At 43.8% G+C, this 18,644-nt stretch overlaps 1 protein-coding gene across 2 annotated transcripts in view; it reads left to right on the top strand.

Moving 5' to 3' along the window:
* LOC126163031 (uncharacterized) overlaps positions 1-18,644 on the top strand; it is a 300,543-nt gene that overhangs the window by 55,632 nt on the left and 226,267 nt on the right. For both annotated transcript variants that reach the window (XM_049919905.1, XM_049919904.1), the window contains exon 4: positions 5,067-5,189. In XM_049919905.1, the coding sequence (XP_049775862.1) occupies positions 5,067-5,189 (123 nt within the window). The remainder of the gene's footprint in view (positions 1-5,066; positions 5,190-18,644) is intronic.

Raw genomic sequence — 18,644 nt, 5'->3', positions numbered from 1 at the left:
CCTGCCTCTTTGGTCACTACATGCCTTCACCGATTCCAGAACGCGTCATCATCCAGTGGAACTGCAGCAGTTTTTTCTTCCACCTGGCTGAGTTATGACAACTCTTAAGCATTACACCTGCTTTTTGTGTTGGCCTTCAGGAAACCTGGTTTCCCGCATTGCGGACCCCCACACTTTATGGCTATCGGGGGTACTACAAAAACTGTACTGATTGTGACGGACTGTCAGGTGGAGTGTGTATCTATGTCCTTACCTCTGTCTGTAGCAAATCTATGTCCCTTCATACAACTTTGGAAGCTGTGGCTGTCAGGGTGAGGACAACGGAGGATATTACCATCTGTAACATCTACCTCCCTCCAGATGATGAAGTGCTGCTCCATGTATTGGCAGCATTAATTTCCCAACTCACCCCGTCTTCTCTACTTCTGGATGATTTTAATGCCCATAATCCTTTATGGGGTGGAACGAATGTCACTGGCCATGGTAAAGATGTTGAGGACCTACCAACTCAACTCGAACTTTGCCTCCCAAATGCAGGTGCCCCCACACACTTCAGTGTGGCACATGGCACATACCAGGCCATTGATCTCTTCGTTTGCAGTCCTGGCCTTCTCCCATCTATCCACTGGAGAGCTCACAACAACTTGTGTGGTAGTGACCACTTTCTGCTCTTCCTATCCCTACATCATTGAACTTCTGTGCTGTTTTATATATGTAACAATACTTTTCCCATATTAGTTCTACATTTGCCTTCTGTATGAGGAGTGTTGCTGTCATCAGCAAAGAGCTTTTATTCAGTGTCTTTTACTGTCTGGTTAGTCATTGATCTATATTAAGAACAGAGTTAGACCCTATACATCACCCTGAGGCACTAGGCACACCTCTGTTTATATGCTCCATATCTGACAGTTGTTTTACTAAATATTTGTTTTCAACAGACATGTGAAGTATTTCTACTTTTTTCACCCTATTGTCTGGGTAAGAGTTGAACCACTCATTTGCTGTTCCTCTGCACATAATGCTTCCAGTTTTGTACTAGTATTTTATGGTCAACAGTTTCAAAAATCTTCGGGATGTTTAAGAATATGCTTGTAACATAGTCATCCTTATCAAGTATTTCAAGTACTACTTTTAGGATATTTGTTGTTCTAACCTTTAATTCACTAATAAATTGCGTGGATATACAAACGTAGAAACAATAGTGGGTTTCGTGCTACCAACTCCGTATCTGTCACTCAACTGCCGTTCCGTGACACGCGGCCGGCGCCATTCATAGCTAGGTGGCGCTCCCGCGCTCAGCCGAGCTGCGGAGCGCCTCTATTGCGTGTTTGTGTACTGATGTAGCGGCACTTTTAAATCTCGTGGCACTGTCACAACACTTTTCCCCCCTTGAAAAAAAAAACACTTCCTTGGAGACACGGACAGTGCGGAGACATCCATGGCCTCTTGGGAGACCCCGAGAAGATCCCACGGAGAAACACGAGAATATGGTCGAAAATGTCCAGGACGGAAGCTTGGGCGTGGAACGTGCCTCCTGGATGAGATGATGGGTGAAAACTCCGGAGCAGCATCCATAGGTGTCGTGGACTTGGGGGTGTGCTCCATCGAGATGGATCCCGGAGAAGGCGGCGTCGCGACTGGTGCCGGTTCCGGCGTACACGGAAGCGGCAGCGACGTTGGCTGCAGCGACACGCACGGGAGATCGGCAGCAGCGACAGGACTGGCTTCTCGGGCTGGTGGAGGCGAAAGAAGGGGCGGTGGCACCAGGGTGGCCACCAGTCGTGGGCGCATCTGGTCGTAATGGCGAACAACCATGCCGTCGTCCGTACGTATTTCACAAAGCCGGCGGCCGCGGAAAGCCTTGACCACCCCTGGAATCCATTTAGGGTGAGATCCATACCCTCGTGCCCACATGTCGGCACCCACCGAGTATTTTCTCGCACTAGGGGACACATTACTAGGCCTGACAGGGTGAAGCAGGTGCAGTAGAGTGCACGGTTGGCGGCCATGCAAGAGTTCAGCAGGGCTGCGATCACCCAGAGGTGTGAAGCAATAAGAACTCAGAAATTGCAACAGAGCGTCATCAGTAGAAAAATCAGTAAGGAATTTTTTCATCTGGCTTTTGAAAGTGCGGACAAGGCACTTGACCTCCCCATTTGATTAGGGATGGAAGGGCGGTGCTGTAACATGATGAATCCCTTGTCCAGTACAAAAATCACAGAAGGCCTGCGAAGAGAACTGAGGGCCGTTGTCCGTGACAATTGTGGATGGAAGACCTTCTAGCGCAAAGATTTTGATAAATAGTAAGAGCTTGGTAAATAACTCCTCAGGACGGGAAAGAGGATAAGTGTCAATGAGGCTCTGAGCATTGACAGTGGCTTTAAAATCGCCACACAATCGCAGACTCCCGTTTGGTTTAGAAACCACCATGATTGGCGATGCTCATTCGCTGGAGGTAACAGAAAGGAGAATCCCTGAAGCTGTTAACCTGTCTATCTCAGCCTTGACAGGTGCACGCAACGCCATCGGAATAGGGTGTTCCCGGAAAAACTTAGGGCAAGCTGTAGGTTTAAGAGTAATGTGGGCTTCAAAATCCTTGGCACGACCCAGACCAGCAGAGAACACGGACGAGAATTCAGAACACAATCCATCCAGCTGTTGATACGGAATATCCTCAGATATGAGGTGCACATCATCATCAATGGAGAACCCAAACAACTGGAAAGCATCATAACCGAACAGATTTTCAGTGCCCGCATGATCCACCACATAAAACGTGAGGGGCTGAACAACAGACTTGTAGGCAGTGGAAGCATCAAACTGGCCCACGATAGGAATTTTCTGTTTATTATAAGTTCTCAGATTTCGCGTAACTGGAGACAAGGGAGGGGAGCCCAACTCCAAATACGTGCAAGAATTAATGAGAGTTACTGCAGAGCCAGTGTCCACTTGCATGCGAATGTCTTTATCCAGAACATGAACAGTAACAAACAACTTATTTGTTTGAGAAAGCACACAGTTAACATCCATGTTCGATGCCTCGTCCTCGTCGACAGGAACTTTAGGGGACTGACACACAGAAGCAATGTGGCCTTTTTTCCTACATGAATTACACGTGGCCCAACGTTTTGGACACGCGGCCCTGTCATGCTGTACGAAACAACATGGACAAGAAGGAAGGGCGGAACGAACCTGTTTCTGTAGTTGCTGTTTTCGCTGCGAGCATTGCGGCCCAACGCGACATTGTTTACGCGAGTGAACCGCCGCCACATCTTCGTTCTCCTGGGAAACAGGCAAATTGTCCGTGTCAAAAGTTGACTGTACAGCGCCTACATCACAACACGCGTCTATTTGCGCGCCAGCAGCGTGAGACACTTCAAAGGATTGAGCGATGCTTAGAACTTCCGACAACGACGGGTTTGGCAGTTGTAGGGCACGTTGCCGAACTTCTTTATCAGGAGCAAGCCGTAGAATAGCATCCCTAACCATTGAATCAGCCTAAGACTCATGATGAGTGTCCGTGACAAACTGACATTTCCTACTCAGACCGTGTAGTTCCGCCGCCCAAGCCCGGTAAGATTGATGGGGCTGTTTACGACACTGGTAGAACGCCACACGGGCGGCAACGACGTGGGTGTTTTTTCGGTAATAGTTAGACAATAAGTCACACATTTCTTGGAAGGACAGAGAGGCAGGTTCCCGCAGAGGGGCTAACTGAGATAGCAGCTGATAGATCCGTGGGGAAATCCCAGATAGAAATAACGACTTACACATCGGGGCGTCGACAATGCCAAAAGCCAAGAAGTGTTGCCGCAAACGCTTCTCATAATCCTCCCAGTCTTCAGCGGCCTCGTCGTAAGGAGGGAACGGAGGCGGAGAAGAGGACGACAGACGATGAGTAAGCGACGTCGACAACGCCTGAATAGCAGGCGTCAGCTGTGTTTGTTGTTCAGTGAGCGCTTGCAGAAGCTGTTTCATGTCTGCCCAGACACGAACGCACAATACTCCAACGCTGGAAAAAAAATATCCGACCTCGTCGCCAAAAAGTGTTATAACCTTTAATTCACTAATAAATTGCGTGGATATACAAACGTAGAAACAATAGTGGGTTTCATGCTACCAACTCCGTATCTGTCACTCAACTGCCTTGCCGTGACATGCGGCCGGCGCCGTTCATTGTTAGGTGGCGCTCCCGCACTCAGCCGAGCTGCGGAGCGCCTCTATCGCCGTGTTTGCGTACTGACGTAGCGGCACTTTTAAATCTCGTGGCACTGTCACAACATTTGTTATGACTGATACTGTACTTCTCTCACTTTTGAAACCAAACTGAGCTTACATAACAAGTTTGTTCTTATTCATGTAACTTATTAACCTATCTTTCTCAACTGATTCAGTTACTTTTGAGAATGCTGACAGTAGTAAAACTGGCCTGTAGTTTTTTTCTTATGTTAGCTATATTATCCTTCTTTCCTGAGGGCACAACTCCTAGATCCCTGGAAAACATGTCAACTACAGGACTCATTTATTAAGTTTGTTAGGGGTGGTTTGTACACTGCTCACACATGGCTTCAGAACAGAAACTGGAACCTAATCCATGCCTGCTGACTTATTTTCTTAATTGATGTATCGCCTTCCCGACTTAATGCTTTGTTGTGGAAAACAACATCATTGTGCTTGTGGTGTAACTCATTGTGGGTGCTATATGGGTTTCGGAATATTTTATTGTAACTTCTCTGCAATACCTAAGAAATCGTCATAACGAAATTTGCCCTTTCCTGAGAAATTTCTATTACTGTGCTGCCATCTTTGATTTGTTTGTTGTTATACTTGTACCTGACGTAGCATGGTGATATCTAAAAATACATCGAAAGTGACATCGTTGAGTGCCAGCTGTCATAGGTTATTCAGTGGTCCTGTCATGTACTTAAGCCATGTAGTTTTCACTAGTAACTTTCTGTATGTAAAGTGTATACTTTCAGTCTCAGAACAAACTTTGAATATGAATGTTTTTGTTCCAGATAGCAATTACTACTGGAACATAACCTGATGTGTCGTATTTATTGCAGATATTTGGGCAAACAGAAACTGACTCATATTATTTAAACACAGCTGAAGAAGATTCATGTAATTGGATGTGTTTGGTTTCTCCTGCAGCTTCAGCAGATGAGCAGAACCTAATATGTTATCAGGTAATGTAAAAAGTGCTCTAATTGTTACTGATTGCTTATTAAGTAGCCACATGTTGTGCAGAGTGATTTCACAACATATTATAATGACAGTTTGAATTAATAAGTTCCCAGTCTCCTTTGGAGAACTTCTCTCAAGAAATTTATTTGAAAGGGACAATGTAAAATTTCATCCATTCATTCATTCCTCTATCTTATTCTGTAGATTCCATCATTTAGTAGAACATTCAGGGATCTGGAACAAATTGAGGTACACCTTAAAGGAAAAACAGTTGTTGGAAGCTAAATATGCATGCTGTATTAACAATAAAGTATGACTACTCGATTGTGTATTGTTAATGCTTACACAGGCTAAATTGAATATAGTAAAATTGCCAGCACCGCTGCTGCTCAGGATTTATATCCATTGACGCATAGGAAGATTCTTCTAGTTTTATAAGGCTGAGGGTGCTCTATACCATTGTTTGCATGTTCATACTATTTTATAAAACCTCCTTGGAAAATGTGGAACTCAAATTACATTGCCACTGAATGATAGGTAAATGAGGTAGTACACAAAATGTCACTTTGTAAGTTGGATTTTTTGTCTTTAAATTTTGAAAATGTGCTGAGTAAAAGATATAAGAAAGTCTAGATTTGGTTCCACTATGTGATGATCTGTAGCTCGCACACTGTATGCCTCACGGACAGCGCATCCCCATTTCCGTCTTCAACTGTTTAAATGCAGTCACTTGCAGCATACTGCATAAGACTTTAGAGCAACTAAACATTTTTCAAGAGTAATGCATTACCAAATCTGAGTTAGCTATCTATTTTGTAACAGAAAAATGATAGTGACAGGAATTTTCTGTAACATGTGAGAGCAACACAGGTGCACAGTTTTTGAAGTTCAAGGAAATGGTAGAGCCACAGTTTTTATTAAGTGATTATACATGTGCACAGATTTTCAGGCAGGTTATCTCCTTCAGTAGAAAAATTACTTCATATTTGTAGATACCCAGCTTGGTGCAGAAATGTGTATATGGTTGTCCATTATACAAGGTGCATTCCATAACCAAGGTCTGTTTGGCCATAAAAAAATTTAGCTGATGAGAAAAGGTTTTTATTGATTGTAATATTTTACTGCATATCTACTTTACTTTTACACATTATTGCTGGTCACATCTACACACTTTCTGTAATGTTGCCCCTGCTTCTTTAACTCCTCTGCATAGAAGTCTGCCGCCTGTTAACTGAACCATTTGGTAATGACAATCTTGAGTTAATCATTGTTTTAAAGTTTTTGTCCACCCTGCCACTTTTTCAAATTCAAGAAGAGAAAATAATTGCTTGGTGCAAGGTTGGAACTGTATGGAGGATGCTCAAGAAGTTCCTAATGAAAATCTTGAACCTTCTCCTTGATTTTGGCAGCAATATGATGGCATGAATTGTTGTAAAGGAGGATTATTCCAGATGACAGTTTCCCGTGGCATCAATTTTGATTGCATGTTTCAGTTTGTTTAGCATTTCACAAGATATGTCAGCTGTAATTGCTGACCTGTGGTGCCTGAAACCAAACAAAAGGATGCCCTTTATGTCCCAAAAGATGGTAGCCACAATTTTTCAATTCAAGAACACAGATTGCATAAGCTTCTTTGATGTGGGTGAACTGGGATGGTGCCACTGTATTGACTCTTTTTGATTCTGCATTGGTTACAATATCCCTGTCTTGTCACCCGTAGCAGTGCGGGAAAACAAATCAGCTCCATCTTCTCTGTAACAACCCAAAACCTGTCATGCAGTACACATTCTTTGCTCTTTATTCTTATCAGTGAGCACTTTTGGAACCCACCTCACTCACAGTTTGTGATATCCAAGCTCCTCAGTGGCAGTTGCATAAACCGAGGTTCGAGCAAAATTTTGGATTTCATTAGCCAGACAACTAATTGTCAGTCGGTGATCACTTTGAAGTTTCTGGTTCACTTGATCAACAGTGTCAGTGACCTGAATAATGGGCCTGTCACTCCGCTGTCTACCGTGAACGTCTGTGAACATTTGTGTATCCATTTTGAAATTCTTGACACCCTTTATGAACTTGTTTGTCACTTATTATTTTAGATGCGTACACTAGGTGTAGGAAAAGAAAGAGAAGGAAAAATAGTGGGTAAATATGGACTAGAGGAAAGGAATGAAAGAGAGAGCTGCCAGTAGAATTTTTCACAGAGAATAATTTAATCTGCGCTAACACTTGGTATAGGAATCGTAAAAGAAGGGTGCATATGTGGAAGAGATGTGGAGACACCAAAAGGTTTCAGATTGATTGTATGATGGTTAGACAGAGATCTTGGAACATGATTTTAACTCATAATACATTTTCAGAGGCAGATGTGGGCTTTAAACACAATCTGTTGGTTATGAACTGTAGAGTTGGTTATGAACTGTAGATTAAAACTGAAAGAACTGCAAAAAACTAGGAATTTAAACAGATATTACCTGGATAAACCGAAAGTATTGTAGGTTATGGAGTGTTTCAGAGAGAGCATTAAGGAACAACTGACAAATACAGGGGAAATAAATACAGTGGAAGAAGAATGGGTGGCTTTGAGAGATGGAATAGTGAAGGCAGCAGAGGATCAAGTAAGTAAAAAGACAAGGTCTTGTAGAAACTATTGTGTAAAATGAGATACTGAATTTAATTGTTAAAATGGGACAATATAAAAATGCAGTAAATGAAGCAGGCATAAAGGAATACGAAAGTCTCAAAAATGAAACTGACAGGAAATGCAAAATGACTAAGCAGGAATGGCTAGAGAACAAATGTTATAATTTAGAATGATATTTCACTAGGGGTATGATACATGCCACCAACAGGAAAATTAAAGGGGCATTTGGAGAAAAGAGAACCACCTGTCTGAATATCACGAGCTCAGATGGAAAACCAGTCCTAAGCAAAGAAGCATAAAGATGGAAGGAGTATGTGGAGGGTCTATACAAGGAAGATGTACTTGAAGCCAGTATGATGGAAATAGAAGAGGATATAGATGAAGATGAGATGGGGGATATGATATTGTATGAAGAAATTGACAGAGTGCTGAAAGAGCTAAGTTGAAACAAGGCCCCGGGAGTAGACATCATTCCTTTAGAACTACTGGTAGCCATGGGAGAGCCAACCCTGACAAAACTCTACCATCTGGTAGGCAAGATGTATGAGACAGGTGAAATACCCTCAGACTTCAAGAAGAATATAATACCATCTGGTAGGCAAGATGTATGAGACAGGTGAAATACCCTCAGACTTCAAGAAGAATATAATAATTCCAATCCCAAAGAAAGCAAGTGTTGACAGGTCTGAAAATTACCGAACTATCAGTTTAATAAGTCATGGCTGCAAAATACTAACACAAATTCTTTACATACGAGTGGAAAAACTGGCAGAAGCTGACCTCGGGGAAGACCAGTTAGGGGTCCAAGGAAGTGTAGAAACATGTGAGGCAGTATTGACCCTATGACTTCTCATAGAAGACAGGTCAAGGAGAGTCACACCTAAGCTTATAGCATTTGTTGACTTAGAGGAAGCATTTGAGAATGTCAGCTGGACTACTCTCTTTCAAATTCTAAAGGGGGCTGGGATAAAGTACAGGGAGTGAAAGGCTATTTACAATTTGTATAGGAACCTGATGACAATTATAATGAGTCAAAGGCATGATCCAGGTGATGCTGAGGGAATTAAAATAGGAAGCAAGACACTTAAAGTAGTTCATGAATTTTGCTTTTTGGGCAGCAAGATATCTGGTGATGGTCAAAGTAAAGATGACATAAAATGTAGACTGCTAGTGGCAAGAAAAGCATTTCTGGAGAAGAGAAATTTGTTAACATTGTATAGAGATTTAAGTGTTAGGAAGTCTTTTCCGAAAGTGTTTGTATGAAGTGTAGCCATGTATTGATATGAAACAAGGATGATAAACAGTTTATACAAGAAGAGAATAGAAACTTTTGAAATGTGGTGCTACAGAATGCTGAACATAAGATGCTTATATAACATAACTAATGGGGCGGTATTGAATAGAATTGGGGAGAGAAAAGAAATTTGTGCCATAACCTGACTAGAAGAAGGGATTGGTTGGTAGGAGATGTTCTGAGACATAAAGGGATCACCAATTTAGTAGTGAAGGGAAGTGTGGGGGATAAAAATCATAGAGAGAGACCAAGAGATGAATGCAGTAAGCAGATTCAGAAGGATGTAGGTTTCAGTAGTTACTCGGAGATGAAAAGAATTGCATAGGATAGAGTAGCATGGAGAGCTGCATCAAATCTGTCCTTGGATTGAAGACCACAACAACAACAACAACAACAATAATAATACTAGGCATAACTCATGATGGATTTCAGCTTTTGAAGATCCTTTTGCCAGCAATATTCTAATCCCTTCACACACTTCACAAGTGGTGGGTTTTACAATTGTCTCGGCCATTGTGATCTGCTCCTACCGACTGGCAAGCAACTATTTAATCAAATCAGCACTGCAGTAGTTTGCTAATGAGTCGGTAGACTGTGCTGCATGTGTGAAACTTTATTCAGGCCTATCATCAGTTAAATATTGGTCACTGGACCTTAGTATTGGAATTTGCCTCTTATAAATTTTGTAAACAGGAAGTATTTATTCCTGGTGAATCTACATGGGGGAAAGCGACCACCAGCTGTGCATATGACATGTGTTTCAATTTGTGATCTATCAGTCTGTCTGTCTGTCTACTGCACTAAAAAATAATTGAAGTGATAAGTTTAGAAGGCAATGTTGACATTCATAAAGCAACTGTAGATGTTAGTCTGAGATAATAATACCTGTGAAAAAAAGGCACCATATACTATGTCTTTATGCCACTCTATAAATCATTTTAGAAAACATTAAACACTGAAAAAACCAGGATGGAATAATGACAATATTATGAAAAGAAAAGGTTGCTACTCACCATGCATGTTGAGTTGCTGACAGGCACAACAAAAAGACTGATGTAAAGTTGAGCATTCAGCCAAAAGGCTTTCTTCTAAAGTAGAAAACACACACTTATTGACAAAAGCGTAAGTCACACAAACATGTTCAGTGTCTCTGGCCACGGAGGGGGTAGGTGGGTGAAGGACAGGGACTAGCGAAGGTTAAGGCCAGGGGTTATGGGAATGTAGATTGTACACTCCTGGAAATTGAAATAAGAACACCGTGAATTCATTGTCCCAGGAAGGGGAAACTTTATTGACACATTCCTGGGGTCAGATACATCACATGATCACACTGACAGAACCACAGGCACATAGACACAGGCAACAGAGCATGCACAATGTCGGCACTAGTACAGTGTATATCCACCTTTCGCAGCAATGCAGGCTGCTATTCTCCCATGGAGACGATCGTAGAGATGCTGGATGTAGTCCTGTGGAACGGCTTGCCATGCCATTTCCACCTGGCGCCTCAGTTGGACCAGCGTTCGTGCTGGACGTGCAGACCACGTGAGATGACGCTTCATCCAGTCCCAAACATGCTCAATGGGGGACAGATCCGGAGATCTTGCTGGCCAGGGTAGTTGACTTACACCTTCTAGAGCACGTTGGGTGGCACGGGATACATGCGGACGTGCATTGTCCTGTTGGAACAGCAAGTTCCCTTGCCGGTCTAGGAATGGTAGAACGATGGGTTCGATGACGGTTTGGATGTACCGTGCACTATTCAGTGCCCCTCGACGATCACCAGTGGTGTACGGCCAGTGTAGGAGATCGCTCCCCACACCATGATGCCGGGTGTTGGCGCTGTGTGCCTCGGTCGTATGCAGTCCTGATTGTGGCGCTCACCTGCACGGCGCCAAACACGCATACGACCATCATTGGCACCAAGGCAGAAGCGACTCTCATCGCTGAAGACGACACATCTCCATTCGTCCCTCCATTCATGCCTGTCGCGACACCACTGGAGGCGGGCTGCACGATGTTGGGGTGTGAGCGGAAGACGGCCTAACGGTGTGCGGGACCGTAGCCCAGCTTCATGGAGACGGTTGCGAATGGTCCTCGCCGATACCCCAGGAGCAACAGTGTCCCTAATTTGCTGGGAAGTGGTGGTGCGGTCCCCTACGGCACTGCGTAGGATCCTATGGTCTTGATGTGCATCCGTGCGTCGCTGTGGTCCGGTCCCAGGTCGACGGGCACGTGCACCTTCCGCCGACCACTGGCGACAACATCGATGTACTGTGGAGACCTCACGCCCCATGTGTTGAGCAATTCAGCGGTACGTCCACCCGGCCTCCCGCATGCCCACTACACGCCCTCGCTCAAAGTCCGTCAACTGCACACACGGTTCACGTCCACGCTGTCGCGGCATGCTACCAGTGTTAAAGACTGCGATGGAGCTCCGTATGCCACGGCAAACTGGCTGACACTGACGGCGGCGGTGCACAAATGCTGCGCAGCTAGCGCCATTCGACAGCCAACACCACGGTTCCTGGTGTGTCCGCTGTGCCGTGCGTGTGATCATTGCTTGTACAGCCCACTCGCAGTGTCCGGAGCAAGTATGGTGGGTCTGACACACCGGTGTCAATGTGTTCTTTTTTTCCATTTCCAGGAGTGTATTACAGTGATAGTTCCTACCTGCACAATTCAGAAAAGGTGGTGTTTGTAGAAGGGATCCAGATGGCACAGGCTGTGAAGCAGTCATTGAAATGAAGCACTTTTTATTGAGCACCATATTCAACAACTGTGTGATTCCCCTGTCTCTTGGCCACAGTTTGTTGGTGGCCATTCATGCAGATAGACAGTTTGTTGGCTGTCATGCCCATGTAGAAAGCAGCACATTGGTTGCAGCTTAGTTTGTAGATCACCTGACTACTTCCACAGGTAACCCTGCCTTTGATGGAGTAGATGACGCCTGTGGCCAGATGTATGGGACAGGTCTTGCATCTAGGCCTATTGCAGTGATGTGAACAAGGGGTTAGGAGCAGGGATACAGTATCGATGGACAAGGTTATTGTGTAGGTTTGGTGGGCAGCGGAATACCACTGTGGGTGGGGTGAGAAGGATATTGGATAGCCTGTTTCTCATTTCAGGGCATGACAAGAGGTAATTGAAACCCTGGTGGAGAATGTCATTCAGTTGCTCCAGTCCTGGGTGGTACTGAGTCTCAAGTGGAATGCTCCTTTGTGGCTGGACAGTAGGACTCTTGGAGGTGGTAGGTGACTGGAGAGACAAGGAATGGGGGATCTGTTTCTGTACAAGTTTGGGAGGGTGATTCTGGTCTGTGAAGACCTCAGTGAGACCCTTGGTATATCTGGAGAGGGACTGCTCGTCACTACAGATGTGATGGCCACAGTTGGCTTGGCTGTGTGAAAGGGACTTCTAGGTTTGGAGTGGGTGGCAACTGTCAAAGTGAAGGTATTGTTGATGATTGGTAGGCATGATATAGACAGAGTTACTGATGTAACCATCTTTGAAATGGAGGTCAACATCAAGGAAGGTGGCTTGTTGGGTTGAGGAGGAGCAAGTGAAGTGAATGGGGGAGGAGGTTTTGAGATTCTGGAGGAATGTGGATAAGGTGTCCCCACCCTCTATTTAGATCATGAAGATGTCATCATTGAAACTGAGCCAGATAAGAGGATTTGAGATTCTGGATGGTTAGGAAGGGTTCCTGTAGAACGTCCATGAATAGTTTGGCAGAGTATGGTGCCATGCAGGTGCCCATTGCCTTACCATGGATTTATTTGTAAGTGATGCCTTCAAAGGTGAAGTAACTGTGGATGAGGATATAATTGGTCATGATGATCAGGAAGGTGGTTGTAGGTTTGGAGTCAGTTGGTCAGTTGGGTGGTGGGATAGAGAGAGTTCACCAGCAGCAAGTCCATGTGAATTAGGGATGTTAGTGTAGTGGAAGACAGCATCAATAATGACACAGCTTTCTATTTCATCAATGCACCCACTAGTCTTTTTCCTCCCCTACACTTCTCTCCTTTTCAACCCTCCTAATCCCTCCCACAAATCTCCCGATTGCACCTTGCAGCCCTGCTCTGTCCCCACCACGTCCCTGCATGCTCCTTAACCCCCATACACACTTTTCCCATAATGGGCACTTGCTGTATGCAGTCTGGCCACAGTGTCCAAAGACAGTTGTCATGTGTGTGTGAATTGTGCTTGTGTGAATGTGTGTGTGTTTTCTGCTTTCGAAGAAGGCCTTCTGGCTGAAAGCTGAAATGTATGTCTGTCTTTTTGTTGTGTCTGTCTGTCATTCAACATCTCCTCTATACAGTGAGTAGCAATATATCCTTTTCATAATACTGTCTTCCTGGATTTTCCATTGTTTGGTTTTGCCTAGTGGCTTTTCTTCCATCCCATAAACTAGTGCCATTTTCCTTTGTTACTATTCTGTGATGCATACTATTCTTTCTCTTCTTTCCTGTGTTTTACCTATTGCTGACCAAACTGCACACACACACACACACACACACACACACACACACACACACACACAGACTTACGAGCTATACTGTATCAACCACCTTGTCTGTACACAACACTTGGCTATATCCCATGTCTTACATTATTCCCATTGATATAATTACTCCTAGACCTTGAAATTAATCACTCTTCATGCCTCACTCTTGTGTATTTTTGTGCATTATTTTCTGTACTTTCCTGTGCCACATGAACTTGTTGAACCTCTACCTAGCATCCCTCCACATGCCCCCCTCTTTCTCTTTCCTCATTCCAACATGCTCATACCAGGGGGTTATAATTAAACTGATGGTTCTTGAAGCACTGTAGTGTGTGCTATATACAGTGTAGGATGCTGAACATCGTAAGTATATTCATTAAGTGGAGTGCTTGCAGAATAAGACAAAAAAATAATAATTCCACTTTCTGCCACCAGATGAAAATATGGCACTGTAAGCAATCAGAATGTAATGTGGGTGCAGCATATCTGGTTTAATCAGAGCGATAAGTCACCATATGCTATCCTTCAAATCAAGAAGAGTCTGGATGTATACGGACCGAGAATGAAAGAACTTGAGGAATCACACCACACAGTCACATCAGTTGACTGCAGTGGATGTTCCTGCACACATCATATGTGGCAACTCTTGAGCATTCATGGTATCGTGTGCAGAGTAGAATGTGCCTTGTCTGACCAAAGAATATTGCCTGGCCATGTGTCATCCATTTCCACGTGTGCCAAAAAATGAAGGATAAAGTATGGCATTGTAGCCTACCTTGGGGCTCATTTGGTGCAAATTTTGAATCTTGTAGGGATACCAGTGTAAACTGTGCTGCAAAATGTTTTGGACTGTTGACCAGGGGAAGACCATTCCTTTGACACAGCTTGAGAACTGGCTGCAGAATTTGAGCCATGTGCTGTATGGTCAGCTTTGGCTGCAGGAACTTTATCAACAACTGCCATGGGAATGGGCCACCGCCCTGTCCCTGCTGCATCGGTTCACATGTTTCTTCAAATTTCTTAATCGTATTCTTTAACCCATTTATTGATGTGAGGACTCTTCACAGCAATTTCTGTTGGTGATATTCCACTAATGTAGTGCTGCTATTGTCACCTTTCTGGTAGAACAACTTTACCAGCAGTGCAAGGTCTTTCTTTTCATGTGGAAAACTGCAACCTTCTTAACCCTTTACACCACAAAGAGCATATTCACATCAAAACAGGAAACATTTCACATTCTGTGTGCTTACAGTGCCATGTTTTCACCTTGTGGCAGATGGTGGAACTATTATTTTTTCAGCATTTTCTGAATGTGTCCCAATTAATGAACATAACTACGAAGTTTCAGCATCCTGCAATGTATACAACCTGCACTGCAGCACTTGGAACACCATCAATTTAATTATTACCAACCGGTGCTAACCTCACTTAATCCATTTACATCTACCGCCCACACTCTTCGCACGTATTACCTCACCGAACTATGTACCACGTTACTGTTTTTTTTTTTATTTATTTATTTTTCTCTTTAATTTCCTTGTGTTTACATGTCTGTTGTGTTGGCTACTATGGGAGTCAGTATCGACACAAGCAAGAAAGGAGAGGAGAAGTGATGATCGGTGGCAGGAATCCAAAATGATTTGTACATAACACTATCAAATTAATGGAACTCTTTATTTCTAAAAATGAAAGAAAGATAACTTCTTGTTATGAGGTTGCATGATGTGCTTGTTGTGCCTCCTACATGCAATAGGGCAGGTGCAGGAGGGGGGTGGGGGGGGGGGGGGAGATAGGCAGCAGGAAGTTAGGTAGTGTGAAGTGTTGGGAGCTCCAACTGGGACTGATGCTGAACCCCTGACCATGCACCGACATTCATCCTGCACTCTGATGGGAGCATCAGTTGGAAAACCCCAAAAAGGTGCCTGTCCTCTTCTTGACCTGGTCCGAGGAAAATCCGACAGGGTGGCAATGAAGATGACGCTAGTGCCGAGTCCGCGGCATGTGCTAGGAAGTTGAGCTGCTGTGGCGGCGAAGGCAATGGGTCCAGCTCCATTGGCTCCACAGGCAGTGCTGAAGAGGCAGCTGGGGACGGCTGTGCCAGCTGCAAGATCCTGGGTGGTTGCGAATCTGAGGACACAAAATTGTGGAAGAATCTCGTAATTGACAAGCACAAATCTGGTCCTGGTGGGGGCATAGTAACCCACTAGGATGTTGAATTAAATTCATGGCAGGGCCCAATTTCATAGAATTGTTCCTCTCTCCCAGTGCCTAGTGCAACCAAAAACTGAAAAGAATAGAGTTATTATGTGCAAGGCAACAATTGCAGAGCAGTGGGAGATGCTGTGTGCTGTGGTAGGTGCAGCAACTGGAACAGCATGCAGTGGTGCTGGCCATGTAGAAGCTCCACTGGCAATGGTCTGTTGCAGGGCAGGGAGCAGTACGTTGTGAGGAAGAGCAGCAGTGCTTGCTCTCATTTGTAGGAGGCACATAGTTTGTTCATTTGTTGTGTGAACATGCCAACAAACCGTTCAGCCTCTCCGTTTGACTGAGGGTGAAATGGAGCACTGGTAAGGTGAGTAATACCATTGGTTGATGAAAATGTTTAATGTCCTGAGCCGTAAACTGTGGTCTGTTGTCTGTAACCAACACTGCAGGCAAAACTTCCTAGCAAAAAGTAGATGACGAAACCTGAATGATACTAAGCGAAGTAGTCAAGTTCATGGGTGCTGCAAACAGATATATGCTGAAAGAGTCCACAGCAATAAGCCAGTCAGTGTTCCAAAAGGGACCAGCAAAGTCAGTATCCACTTGTTGCTATGACAATTGAGACTTTGGCCAAGGTGATAATATTTGTCATTGGGGCCATAGCTTTTCAGCACAACTGCAACGTGGGTCTGTTATGTGTTCATGTGGGTCTCCATGTCTGGCGGAGTACAGTGCCGATGCGCTAACTGTTTTGTGCATATAATTCCCCACTGTCTCTGGTGGAGCAATCACAACACATCCTTTTGCAACACTTTAGGAATAAGCACATGTTATTGTCCAGAGTCATTTTGCGATAAAATCTCACCATATTGTACAGAGAGGGTATGCCGATGAGCAAAATATTGATGTGCAAAAGAATTCTGACTGTTTTTCACTGAAAAAGGCCAAGAATTACAGATGTAGTGCAACAAAAGGTTCAGTTCAGTGTCTGCTTCTGTGGCCTGAGCAATTTTCACATAGTGAAGTGGAAAAGTCTGTAAAAGTTCAGTGTTCTGTGCATAGATCTGACAACAAGATGCAGCAGTAGCATCAAATTCCGAATCCGGAAGGTGAGGAAGGTCATCAGCATTTGCATGTTTCATCATGGCCAGTACAGTATTACATACTGATTCTGTGACAGTAATAAAGCCCAATGTTGCAGCCCAACATTGCAGCTTGTGAACCATGTGTGACTGAACAGGTTTGGACAGATGAAACAAAGACTGAAGTGGTTTATGGTTCATCACTAGGTAAAACTTCCGACCAAACATATAATGATGAAACTTTGCCATATTGTAGATAATAGCGAGTACTTCCTTCTTGATTTGGGAAGAGATGCTTTGGGTCCTAATCAATAATTTGGAAGCAAAAGCAATCAGCGTGTTCTGTGAACCAAATCTGTGCAAGAGGACAGCTCCGATTCCGTATGAAGAAGCATCCACTGCCAAAACCACAGGCTTAGCGGGATCGAAATGAACAAGGCATCTGTCACTCAACAAGGCATTTTTAAGTTTCTGGAATGCAACCTGACACTCTTTGGTCCAAACAAAAGGCACATTCTTATGGTGCAAACGATGTAACGGAGCTGTGATCTGGGCTGCGTTGGGTGTAAACCGGATATAGTATGTCAGCTTCCCAAGAACCGATTGCAGGGGCAGAGAGGTTCTGGATGGCCAGCAAGTGTGATTGAAGGGGATGAACACCTTGGCTATTTAGAACGTGGCCTAAGTACTGAATTTCAGAATGAAAAAAGGCACATTTGTCCAGGCAACACTTCAAACCTGCAGTTGAAAGCACTTGAAACAGTGTACCAAGATTACTGATATGTTCCTCTGGTATACTTTTACCATCATATTGTCCAAACAGAATGGAGCTTTTCCAGTAAGCTGTTCTAAGTAGCGTTGCAATATGGTAGGCGTGGAAGCATTGCCAAAAGGTAAATGCAAAAATTAAAACAACACTAAATGTGTGTTGACCATAAACACTTTCTAAGACTCCTCATCTAGCGGCATTTGCAAATGTGAATCACGTAACTCAATTTTTGAAAAAATAATGACCTGCACCAAGCCTGACCATTAAATCATCAGAGCGAGACAATGGATAAGTATCAATTATTATTTGTGGATCCACAGTGGATTTAAAGTCAACACAATGACAAATCTTCCAGAAGGCTATGGTAAGATTACTAAGGGAGAAGCCCATTAACTAGCCTGGATAGGAGCAATAACACCACTGTCTTGCCATTCTTTAAGTTCACTTGCAACATTGTCTCTAATCGCATGAGGGATGGGACACATCTGAAAAAACATAGGTTGCACATTGTCCTTCATTGTAAAATATGCCACAAAATTATTTGGTCTGCCAAGTCCTTCGGAAAATAAATCGAGAAACTCCTCAATCAATTGAGTAACACTGTCTTTTGGGTTGAAAGCAGGAACAGAAAGTACATTGTCTTGAATAAGAAAACCAAACAAATCAAATGAATCTAACCCAAAAATATTTTCACAGTCCTGCAACTACAAAATTGTAACTGTCACTGTTCTGGTGTGAGACTGGAATGTAGCAGGTAAACTATATGCACCAAGCACTGGAATGTGCTGGCTGTTATACACAAAAAGGTGCATGCAAAATTTTATCCATATTGGCAAGCCTAGCTGTTGGTAAGTGGCACAATTAAACAGTGTAACAGAAGCGCCAGTGTCTTAACTGAAGTTTCACACAGTGCTTGGCAGTGACTAAGTTCACAAACAGTTTGTTTGACTGTTGTTGTA

Source organism: Schistocerca cancellata, chromosome 2, assembly GCF_023864275.1.
Source record: "Schistocerca cancellata isolate TAMUIC-IGC-003103 chromosome 2, iqSchCanc2.1, whole genome shotgun sequence".
Taxonomy (NCBI): Eukaryota; Metazoa; Arthropoda; class Insecta; order Orthoptera; family Acrididae; genus Schistocerca; species Schistocerca cancellata.
Note: the sequence above shows the minus strand (reverse complement) of the source record. Positions and strands in the feature narration are given on the sequence as shown.